This window comes from Herpailurus yagouaroundi, unplaced genomic scaffold (assembly GCF_014898765.1).
Source record: "Herpailurus yagouaroundi ecotype Mexico unplaced genomic scaffold, PumYag 210, whole genome shotgun sequence".
NCBI lineage: Eukaryota > Metazoa > Chordata > Mammalia > Carnivora > Felidae > Herpailurus > Herpailurus yagouaroundi.
Window position 1 is genome coordinate 10,329,870 of NW_024412441.1, and position 12,709 is coordinate 10,342,578.

The 12,709-nt window shown below is 35.3% G+C and overlaps 1 protein-coding gene across 28 annotated transcripts in view; it reads left to right on the forward strand.

The window, feature by feature from the left end:
• Positions 1–12,709, forward strand: part of NRXN1 (neurexin 1) — a 1,154,099-nt gene that overhangs the window by 579,579 nt on the left and 561,811 nt on the right. For 18 of the 28 annotated variants that reach the window (XM_040453780.1, XM_040453760.1, XM_040453763.1 and 15 more), the window contains 2 exons: positions 2,532–2,705; positions 9,206–9,325. In XM_040453780.1, coding sequence (XP_040309714.1) covers positions 2,532–2,705; positions 9,206–9,325 — 294 coding nt within the window. Of the gene's footprint in view, positions 1–2,531; positions 2,706–8,257; positions 8,285–9,205; positions 9,326–12,709 lie in introns of all 28 variants that reach the window. The other 10 variants (XM_040453759.1, XM_040453755.1, XM_040453757.1 and 7 more) reach the window with 1 other exon arrangement.

Genomic DNA, 12,709 nt, shown 5'->3' on the forward strand with positions numbered 1-12,709 from the left:
AAATTATTTGGGTGGGGGACTTCCACTGTTGATCTTTTGCGAGATAGAGATTACACAGGAGCTGGTCTTGGGTATTGTATACTTATAGCTCGGATGTCCACTGAATTGCCAGCATCTTCATTCTTGTGTGCATGACCAATTAATGTCAGTCTTTTTCTGTTTACTTCTATGAAACTCTGGGAATTGTGTCGCTCCCATACCACAGTTGAAATATGGTAAATTCTGTGAGGCTGCCTAAGTTCTTAGCATGTCTAAATCTACCATGCAGTTACGTTTTTCCCAAAAATTCCACTTTTACTTCTCGGTTCTCTTATGGAACTACACACAAATCAATATAATTCGGTAAATTTACCTGAAGTTTTTACCTCCACTGGAGCTGAGCCCTCAAATTAGAGCACTGTGTCCTCTTTTTGGTATTCATTGACTGTGTGCACATTTCTTCTCTAGTTTTCTCTCCTGTGTGTTTACATGAGAGGTAGGAAAGCTTTATTCTTCTCTTGTAGTTGGCTATATATTCTATTTCATTCTTTTAAGAGTCTTGACTTATGCAAAAAGGTAATTTGCAGAAATGCAGGAAGATAATTTGATATCTTTGGTTTCTGATTCTTTTCCTTTCTCTGAGATAACTAAAACACAATGGCTTTAAATTTAAGTGAGAGCAAAGACTGGAGAAAAAGGAAATATGGAGAAAAAAAATAAGTCGTTTCAAAAATAGCATCCCATCTCAGATGAAACCCATACTATCCTTTAATATTAAGAATATAGTTAGTAGTCAATGGATGTTTTATTTTGTTCAAGATGTAGGGGAAGTTAACACATCCAGTACCTTCAGTACATCTCATGCAGGATCAGTGGCATCCCAGTATAATACTTAGAGCTTTAGTTAATAGATCAGGGACCTAAGTCCTCAGTTTCTATGGCAAAATGACTTTAAACAAGCTCAATTCACTCATCAGTACAATTCAGGACTCTTATATCTGTGGTTTGATTTCAGCCTACTTACAATCTAATAGGTTAACTTATTACTGTTTCATGGATGCTGGCAGAAGACAGAAGACTTTTGGGTCAGAGAACAAGGACTCATGACTCAACAAACAGCATGAGTATCCACGTGTTCTCCTTTATTCCAAGTCCCATGAAGACAACACAGAGGGACCCAGATAAACATTAGGAATGTAGGAGTTTTGTGTTACATTGGGGAAAAAGGTATCAGGTGGCCTGAAAGGTTGGTTAATCTGAGAGAGAAAACCCAACTGATAATGAAAAGTCAGAAAAATAAATAGCTCAATAGAGTATGTTAGTAGAACTTTTAAACAGGAATATATCTCATGGAATTTTGGGGTCACCCTCCTTGTCTTCTACATTGACTAAGTGTTTATTAAAGTCAGTGAATTACATCTACTCAATGCCATACAGATATGGTAGATAATCTTTGATAGGAAATGAAGCAATCAAACATGGATTGTAATCTCTCTTGCCCATAAAACAGGGAAATATCAAACCTAGAAACATGATACTAGCAGAGCAAAGTGTTCCATTAGAAACTTCAATAAAATTTAAAAAAATTGATAAATTGTTAGTGGTTCCCAGAGCATCATAAAGAATTCAAAGTGATATAACTTCACCTAAATAAGAAATACCTGGGGCGCCTGGGTGGCTCGGTCGGTTAAGCGTTTGACTTTGGCTCAGGTCATGATCTCACGGTCCGTGAGTTTGAGCCCCATGTCGGGCTCTGTGCTGACAGCTCAGAACCTGGAGCCTATTTCAGATTCTGTGTCTCCCTCTCTGCCCCTCCCCTGTTCATGCTCTGTCTCTCTCTGTCTCAAAAATAAATAAACGTTAAAAAAATAAAACGTACCTGAAAAAGGATGTAAGCAGACTCTTAATGGGAGTCAGTTAGTGAATGTGATAGGTGCAAGTACGATAATGGGCAATTCTAGTGGAGGAGGTAATTGTAGACACTGAAGAGAATTTGTTGAACTTCTGATTAACATAAAGACCCAGAGTTCTCTAAGCAGAAGGTTGACTTAGTGTCTAGTTCATATTTTTACTCTGGTGGACACTTTCTATATTTTATCTCAGTTAATTCTCATAAAAACCTATAGGACAGATTTTTATCATTTCTATTTTAGAAATGGGGTTTCTAATGATCAGAGAAACTACAAACAAAAACTAAAACAAACAAACAAACAAACAAACAAACAAACATTAAAAGTTGCAGAGTAACCAGGCTTGGTAAATAACCAGGCTTGGATTTTAGTACAAGAATATGCAACCCGATGGCCCATATTCCTTCCACTTGGCCATACTGTATTGAGCTCATTCAATTCTCTGTGGAAAACTATCTTTGAATGCTGGTATGTTACTCAAGCGCTTCTATTGTTGCATACTTTTAGGAAAATATCTAAGTATAATTGACTTTTTTATTAATTCAATGAAGAATAAACCAAACTATTTTTTTTTCCTATCCTCCTGTATGTTTAAAACAATGACAAGTTACTTTTGTGACCAAAACTTTGCTTTTCCCACAGGTGACTTATATATAGGAGGAGTGGCTAAAGAAACCTACAAATCTTTGCCGAAACTCGTCCATGCCAAGGAGGGTTTTCAAGGCTGCCTGGCCTCAGTTGATTTAAATGGACGACTTCCAGATCTGATCTCAGATGCTCTTTTCTGCAATGGACAGATTGAGAGAGGATGTGAAGGTACTAGATCTTTGTTATGAAATTCTAAGTAGTTCTAATTCCAACCGTAAATAAGAACAATTCTCTCTAGGCAGCAAAATTTATTTCTGCCAACTGTTCAACCCCCTCCCCCCCACCCCTTAGGGCTTAGAAATCCTTATTTGTGTTTTTCACTTTTCAGCCCATAAATCCTAAATTTTCTGGGCTGTTTGCAAACCTACGTTAATGCCTTATGTAAGATGGGAGTTCCGTGCATGGATCTTGTTATTTTCTGCTCCTGTGAATTTTATAGTTTGCCTAATTGGTGGGTTAATCATTTTTGCAATGCCTGCTTTAAAGACATTAAATAGTTACCCTGTTTAGACTAAAACATATGTATTTACTGCAGCGAGTGTCAATCAACTTGAGACTGCCTTTTTTTTTTCAAATCTACATTCAGCAAGCTACAAGACTATAAAGTTCAGATACCCATTGTCAAATCACTATTTGATTTGTATCTACCTGGTAGCAAGAGTTTCTGCTGTATATCATCAGTTTGTTTTAGCAAAAATTGTTTTCTTCTATTACCCAGGACTAATATTCCATACTTGAGAAATGTGCTCAAGTATCTTTCTGTTTTTCTGTGCTCTCTATCAGATGAAGATCTGTGGGAGTACTTTTAGATCGCTACTTTCATTTTAGATAATTTTCACTTCAACACCTCAGATTATGTGAGCCAATTCTCCCTCCATAAATGTAATTTAATCACATTATCCCGAATTTGGGGGCTCTGAATGTATTGCTGGTTCTCCTTTAATGTTGAAAACAGTTTGGGCTATTTTGAAAATTTTAGATTCATAAGGAAATTTCATATGGAAGAGGCAAAGAAAGACATGTGAATTCCTATCCCCCAGATTATGAATCATTCTTCTCGGCCAAAATAATGCCATTAGATTTAGCAATTACCTAAGTACATGGAGATTTTTTTAAAATACACTTTTTTCTCTCTGCTGTATATATTTCCCTGAAAAGTCAGGTGAAATTCAAACTGTTTTAATCCTTCTGGAAGATAATGTTATTTAATAGAAGACTTCACTGAAATTTTCGTTAATGTTATTGCTATATTTATTTTTTTTATTTCAAATTTTGGTGTTACACAGTCTTGTAAAACAAAGGGAAACTGTGTTTTCTCCATTTACCAAAGGAAGCAAGATTGTTAAGTGAATAAATTCTTTCTAGTGGGTAGATACATGTATGTAGGTCATAACTTTGATTCTTGGAGGTGATCTAATCAGTGAGAATATATACATTAAAAAAAAGTACTACAAACTCCTGAAAATATTTTTTTTTCCAAAAATAGGCCTTTTTACAAAGTTGCTTAGCAAGTGACTTCTCACCTACAAAGAGATGTTGGGAGCAGACAGACACGTTCACAGCTAAACACCCACAAGATAGAAATCCAAACACACACATATGACCCCCCTACCACTGACACATACATGATATGAGTAGGTTGGTATAAGGGAAAACTAATGAGAGGAAAGGTGGACTGAGAAAAGATATTTGTGGAAATGATATTTGGTTTTATTTCCTAACATAATCTAATAAGCAGAGTACTATTTGAACATTTGAAATCATTTAGTAGATTATGACATTGGTTCCTTCCTTACCTTATATGTGATGCTTATAATCTGAGCTTTAATAATTCTTACCCTCTTTTTATCCCCTTTTTCTTTATTCTTAGAATGTTACCATGCCCTTGCCTTTCTACCTTAACACTTCCCTGATGTTTTCATTCCAACACCAAGATTAAGAACTTTTAATTTATGATTATTTCTATCCTATGAAGTTCCTAGGAATAATCTTAGATAAACCTGTCATATGTGTAATTGATGATATACATATATTTTTAGAAATAGTGATCAAATTCTAGATGCTTGATGAATTACCTCTGTAAAGATAGTTGTGTTATAGAACTTTAAATCCAAATCACACTGGAATCACTGAACTTTCATATTAATAGAAGTGGTATAAATTTGTGAATAACCAAATATCTTTGAAGATTTTCCATCATTCCTACCTGACAAGACCCACAAATCTCTAAGTACCTTTCATATAAAAAGTTACTGGTCTTTCCTAATAACCACTTGCTGCCTTCCATTTTTAACTAATTTCATTGGGTCATAGCTGCTTTTATTTATATAGCACACTAGCTGGGGGAGGAAGCTTGTCTTTTCCAAGTCCCTTTAGGTGAATGTTTCTCAAACTTTAGCCAGTATCAGAATCACCTGGAGAATTGTTAAAACACAAATTCCAGAACATTACCCCCAAGATTGCTGATTCATCAGGATCCTAGAATTTACATTTCTAACCTGTTGCTAAAATGATGCTGATGCTGTTGTTCCAAGGACCAAACTTTGAAAACTACTGCTAGGTGGCATTTTCCTACCTACCTAAGAGAAAATAGAGACTGGTAACCCACCAATAATCAGGCTCAGATAAGCTCAGTACTAAAACTAAGGTAAGATAACTTTCGTACGTAAAGTCAGTGAAAAAAATTTTTTTAAATTCAGACACTCTTTGCATAGCATCTAAATTCAGCCCCAGAACTGTTATAAGCCACAGAAATACTTACTTATTAAAGCTACCATTGACTTGGCACTAGTGACAGTAAGTTTACATCTGCTATTTCATTGCATCCTTAAAACTGTGTAAATTAGGTAGTACTGACGTTTTTTAGATGAGTAAATTGAGCCTCACAGACGTAAGGTGACCTTAAGATCACACAGCTCGTTCATGGTTGATGGAAGCTTTGAACCCAAGTTTGCCATACTCAAAAGTCCAGGCATCAAAACACTTTCGTCTCTTGTTTCTTTGGTTTCCAGAGATTTTAGTTTTACCTTCACTTCTCTTCCTTTTCAGACATATCTTTTTACTTAACCACTTAATACACATGTCCTTGTGGTTTGTTCCCAATTTTATACAGTGACAAAATAAAAGGAACATTACATAACTCAAGGAAAAAATAAATTCAGGGCTTTGTCTTGTGTAAATGCCTGTCCATATTTAAATATTATTCTAGAAGGTGAGTATTGTGAAAAATATGTCTTGTCATACAGAGGCATGCATTCTTTTATAAGACCTGAGTATAAAAAGACTGTTGTGCGGTGCCTGGGTGGCTCAGTCGGTTGAGTCCGACTTTGGCTCAGGTCATGGTCTCGTGGTCTGGTCCATGAGTTCCAGCCCCATATGGGGCTCTGTGCTGACAGCTCAGAGCCTGGAGCCTGCTTTGGATTCTGTGTCTCCCTCTCTCTCTGTTCCTCCCCTGCTCATACTCTGTCTCTCTCTCAAAAATAAATGAACATTAAAAAAAAAAAAGACGGTTGTGATAATGAAAAATAAGAATAATAAAGCATGTCTCTCTGCGCACATAAAGTTTGGCAGGTACGCTGAGTTGCAGCTCCACAATATGGGCAGATTCATTTTTAGGAGTGCAGTTTTACCATTTTTAGAATTTGGTATTATTTTGCAATTGTATTTCTGATGATTTTTACAAGAGCAAAAGTGAACACAATAATCTAGCTCATCATCAGTTCCTATTGCTGCTCTTACCTTGTGCTGGGCAGGTCAGGGAGCGGCTATGAATTAATGAAACAGCACCTGACCCGCAGTGGGCCAGCACCACTCCCTGCTCCCAGGCTTATCCCAGGAGGGAATGTGAGAAGGAGTATTGCTTTAAGAGTTGTTGTTGTTTTTTTCCTAATGTTAATTTTTTTGAAAGAGAGAGAGAGTGTACACAAGTGGGGTAGGGGCAGAGAGTGAGGAGGACATAGGATCCAAAGCAGACTCTGTGCTGAGAACAGCGAGCCCGATGCAGAGCTTGAACTCATGAACCGTGAGATTGTTATCTGAGCTGAAGTTGGACACTCAACCAACTGAGGCACCCAGGAACCCCTGTTTGTTTTAAACAAACAATAATTACCTTCAGTCTCTAACTCCATGGGATAAAGATCATTAGACCACTTACCTCTCATAGATTGGAAAAACAACAAAAACTAAGCAATTTAGTGGTTCTTAGTTCTTTGATGAACTAAGTGATAAAAACTATTACATCTGTTCAGGGCTTCCAGGTCTGAGAAATTAATAATAATAATAATAATAATAATAATAATAATAATATTGATAACATCTATTAGTTTTATTACTATTAGTATACCTATTGTTGTTGTTGTTATATAATTAGTTCTTACAGTGTTATGGTTTCTTAATTTGTGAACATTCACATAGGTTAAGCTAAATTCAATAACTTTCTATGAAGAATACTGAGAAAATTATAACCGAAGTACTTTGGAACGAGCATGTTTAGAAAGACATTTCATGAAAATGTCAATTTACACAAAGGCTAATTACAGGTAATTCTCATTTATTCACTAAAGCAGTTACCTCAAAGGCTTTCAGTGTTAATTGGCCTGGTATCATTTCCATATTTTCATAAAACCTCTAAAATAGTGTTTACTAGAAAACATCTTTAGTTTTCTTTTTTTAAATTTTTTTTTCAATATTTATTTTTTTGGGACAGAGAGAGACAGAGCATGAACGGGAGAGGGGCAGAGAGAGAGGGAGACACAGAATCGGAAACAGGCTCCAGGCTCTGAGCCATCAGCCCAGAGCCCGACGCGGGGCTCGAACTCACGGACCGCGAGATCTTGACCTGGCTGAAGTCGGACGCTTAACCGACTGCACCACCCAGGCACCCCTAGTTTTCTACTCTAAAGCTGTTTAGATTGACTGCATTCTGTTTTGACCATTCACTAAGACAGTCCCCATTAGTGGGGTTCTATTGTAATAAATATTCCCAGAGCAGTTTAGAAGAGTTGAAGGGAATTATGAAGATGGAGAAAATACTGACATAACTCTGAGATCCTTAAGTAGTATATGCCCAGCCTGGTAAGAACACTGAAATCTTGTAAAGGGATTTTTTGTAAGAGGAATTAGACTGCAGTTTGCTTTTTCTATCCCTTAGTTCTCTCAGCCACCCAAATAATATATATATATAGTACATTTTGATAGTTTGGTGTCACTCTGAAGTCCAGCTGTTGGCAATGAATGGCTGGCATTACAGTCTTAAGCCTTAATTGCAATTGCAAGATAAAAAGATGCAGAGGGGAAAAAGAAATGGAAAGGGATCATTGGTCTGCTAATGACCATAGTCTACACTGTATATGCGCATGACAAATGGTGCCACATTTTCCAAATAAGCAATGCAATTCCTTTGGTAACGCATTCATATCTATCCAAGAGAGGAAAAAAATACAGAAGCTCTTTTAATTTCTTTCATTACATGTCATCAGCTCAACTAACCATTATATATACATATACAGTAAAATTCTAATAAATTACTGCTTTCTCATTTTTGGCTTCTCTTAAGATTTATGGCTGTTAGTATTAATTTGTTTGCTCTACATAGCATTTTTTCTCCCCCTTTATAGCAGCATGCTTTTTGAATCTGAACGTTCTGTGTTTGCCCCATTTTGGTATTGCTTACTAACATTTAATATATTTTGCTTTTTTTTTTTTTTATTTTGCTGACAAAGTTGCATTGATGAAAGCTGACTTGCAAGGTAGATAGCCCTGTGTGTAAAAAACAAGACTGAAACCCCGCAATACACAGTGGAAACCCCAAAATGACATTTTCTTTACATCTTTCAGTGACTGTTGTTTGGGTTCAGATTTAATTTCTCCCCTTCTTGAACATTGTGCAAGAAGCCTCATCTTGTAACATAGTCTGCATAAAGGCTTTCAGTCTTGAATATGTTTGTATAGTGATTGCCTCTAGTGCTTTGATCATCTTTTTTTTAGTTCTTTGTTTTCCAGTGTTCTAGTTATGATTCTTTAGAAATAGCCTAGAATTCTTTTTACTTGTATGTTAAATGGGGGCATGTCATTTCTACAGACTTTTTTCATTTTATGTTTAACTGCATGAAATTGTTAAAGCATGTGAATTGATACTTGCCAACATACCTGTCCAAAACACCCAACAACCATAACTTTATCCATAGCTTGTGCAGGGAAACTTCTGGAAGCTTCTAGGGCATTTTTGCATAACTCTCTTCAGTTATTTTGCCAATCTTTACCTCAATTTCATAAAGCTCTAATCTCCATTTCTCATGGTGTCTCTATTCATTGGTCAGAAGTTAAGGAGATCCATGCATTTTTCTAAAATACAAATGGTGATAGAGAATTACTGATGATGGAATGAGATTACTTGCGACCATGATCATACTAGAAGCTATGTGCTTGCTTTTACTATTTGTTGGTTTAGGTTACTATTATAATGTATTTTGTTCTATATTTGAAACTTCAGAAAACCTTCATATTACAGCTTCTCTGTTCCTAATTCAGGTGTGTGAACTAGAACTTTCAAAACTGGTTTGGTCATGTAATTTGAGGTGTTGGCAACTACTATATGTGACCTAGCTCATGTATAAAACATTTGTGGATTTTTTTAAAGAACCCAAGTTTCTTTTGGATTATTTTTGCAGGACCCAGCACAACCTGCCAAGAGGACTCCTGTTCCAATCAAGGTGTATGCTTGCAGCAATGGGATGGCTTCAGCTGTGACTGTAGTATGACTTCCTTCAGTGGTCCACTCTGCAATGACCGTAAGTACCCCTCTGAGTACGGACTCAGATAGTCATCATTGCTTCCAGTTACTGCGAGTCTTTATATTATGTGTAAGTCAAACTGTCATAATGAGAAGCAGTTGGTTTTACAGAAAGGGCATTTTTGAAAAAAATAAAGTATTAATCAAGGATGCCTTTAGCTAAATGCTGTGATGCTGGTGAGCCTTTAGTTTGTAAGCGTTTACTGTAATGTTTTTTAATTGCCAATGGTCACCTTGTCAAAAATCTTTTTTTTTTCATTTCCTACATATGACAATCCTCCTCTAGTTTTTGAAAGAGGCTCCTTACTGCTTTATATTAAATAATCTTTAATTCCAGAAGATTATATGTTGAGGGCTGTAATTTTCATGAAAGGTGACACATCTCATTATGTTTCTCTTTCTATATCTTTCTTAAAGTAATATCTGCCTTTTATTTTAAAAACAGTATGTTTAAACATTGTCCTTCAAGTCGTCTCTCTTATACTTTAAGCACCTGTGGATTTTTTTTCCTTTAGTCTCACAATTATATTGTTTATAGCATGACTAAGAAACACAGCATTCACATGATATCATGGAATATCTAATGGTTTGACTTCAGTGAGAATTTTAAGACTGAATTAACTGGTATATAGGATGAAGTCCTGTTTCTTAATTCTCAATTAGATTGTGCCTTACAGCACTTCATCAAAATGATAAAAAGCATTTTCTACAAAACAATAAATTTCACTATACTGAGAAAACTTTTCTGACAAAGCCTCCTGCTTGCAAAATAGAATGAATGATTTATATCATAAAAGCGACAGTTAAGAAAAAGCTCTAGGATGATGGGATGGGGGATGCGATGATTGAAGATTTGGGCTTGTAGGCAAAGGCTGGGCTTGGGTATGGATTTAAAGACTGGAGTTTTTGCCTTTGATCTTTCTCTATTTGAAACTGTTTATGTCAGTACACATATGTATTGCAATATTGAAGATGAGGTCAAACTAAAATATTCCCTGAAACTGAGTTTAGTGATATGGTACAACTCAGCAGCTATTTTCAGATTTTCTATTCAGAAATTAAGTATAGGAATAATAAACAATTATTACAAAGTAAAATAGTACTTGGAAGAGAAGTGTAAATATCACACCACCATAGATGGGGAAGTATTTTGTCTCCATCCTACCAGTGACATCTTCCATAAATTACACCAAACTTGAAGCAATGAACATGTATCCATCATACATTTGCACACACACACACACACACACACACACACACACACACACATACACACACACAAAATAACCATATTTGGAGTTCTATAAACGACCTTAAATGAAGACTCAATGAATAATTTATGTACTTATATGTACCTAAAGCAAAGCAAATATAAAACTTTTATATACTTTTGATAAATATATGTACATATGTGTGCAGAATTATAGCTTCCTGCATTTGCTCCTGCCCCATAGAAGATAACGTAAACTTATTTTCAAGGACAACCAGAAGACTGATAATTTGTTATGATTTTATTATGGTAAATCTTTAATCCTGAATATGATCCTGACAGATGTATGACTACATGTGGTAGCTGAGATAGCTTTTATTGCATAAAAATGTTTTTCATTTTGCTAAAGAACTTTCTCTGCCAAACTTAATCTAGTTTCCATGTTTTACAAAATAGTTGCCATTTGGTTGTGTCAGATTGTGTATTCTCATATACCAGTTAAATTTGAAGAATATAATTTTCTCTATGTATTTGCTAGACATTTCCTAACAGAACATGAAGATCCTACCCTAAGTATCATGCTGTCTTCACATCATTTTACAGAAAATTATTTGAATGCTGCTCTTGAGTGATAGTAGTGGTGATGATAATGATAAGGCTATTTGTTATTTTCTTGTAAATAAGGTAAATGTCATTCAATAAATGTGTCTCCTGATATGCCTCTTGCACAGATCAGCATTAAAATGACTTTGGAGGGCTCTCAGAATACATACATTTTGATTAAATCATTACCTCTTAATGGGATTTTTGGAAATGTGAAATGCTTTCCTGGTTTGTGCATGGAGTTTTGGTGGTGAGGATATGTACGTATAAATCAACATTTAAAAGAAAATCTTATTTGCATATCAACTTTAATTTGTAGAAGGAACACCAGTCACCATTACCTTTATTAAAAGGTAAACTGAAGCATCCTAAAAAATTTAAGAGTTTATTTAAGGAAAAATAGATTCAAATTGGGCAGCATCCAATCTAGAAGATAGAAAGGAGCTCCAAGGATCTGTATAAAATGAAAGAATTGTGGGCAGAAGAGAGCAGGGACAAGGAAGTAATACTGGCAAAAAAGAAAAAAAAAAAGCATGTTGGTTATTGAAAAGTTACCTTTCTTTAGGGAATGACAGGGATCTATGAAGCAGATTACCTAAATATTAATGATCAGGATAGTCCTGATTGACTGAATTAAGATTCGGTTTCTGGGATGGCTGAAACTGTAATTAAATTAAATCTTGGTTTGGGAATGTGGGGTTTAGCATAAACGACTCCATTTGGGGCCTCTTGCCTTTTTTTTTTTTAAGTACTTTGAAGACATGCAATTGATAGGGCAGTAAGAGTAGCATGCCATATTTTCTTCAATTGTTATGTTCATCAAAATGAACATTATTTCTGCATCTCCCTGTTTTTCTGTGAGTTACACAAACAGAATTAATGTAATTCCCGGGATTTTAACAAACTCCTTTCCTGTATAGTTTGATTTTTTTTTTTTTAAATAAAGCTATTTAGGACATTTCATTTCTTAAAGAAATTTCCATCTGTAGTTTAGGTATTTATCCATAAATTCTGTGACAGCAGCCTTCAACTCCACAGAAAACCAACCAAACAAAAACAACAAAAAAAGGAAAATAGAAATAAAGCTTTTAAAAGGGGGAAAGAACACAAATAAGACACACTGTGTCCAAAATAGACCTTCTGACTATCATCTCTCTGATAAATTTCATAGAATGGGTTAAAGTAATTAGAAAATTTTATTTATGTTAGCCTGGAGATATAATTAACAATGGAAAGATGGGAATACTTTTTAGCTTGTAAGTATAATCTTGGGTAAATCGTACTAATTAATGAACTTAAAGGAATCTTTCAAAAAAGAGGCACTTATGCAAAGTGATGCCAAAGGCTACTTTGAAAGAAATATATGTTTGTGAAACCCTTTTTTTCCCCTGGAAGATTGCCACACAAATGACCTACTCATTGAGAAAAGTAATTGCTATGTGTACATGTGTAGGGTAGTGTAGTGTAGTGGGCTCAACCTGATTCTTCCATATCAATACTATATTTTTTGGCTTTTTGTAGTAATTTTCTGGTTAAGTTTCCCATTTCTTATCCCTTTCTCTTCCAATC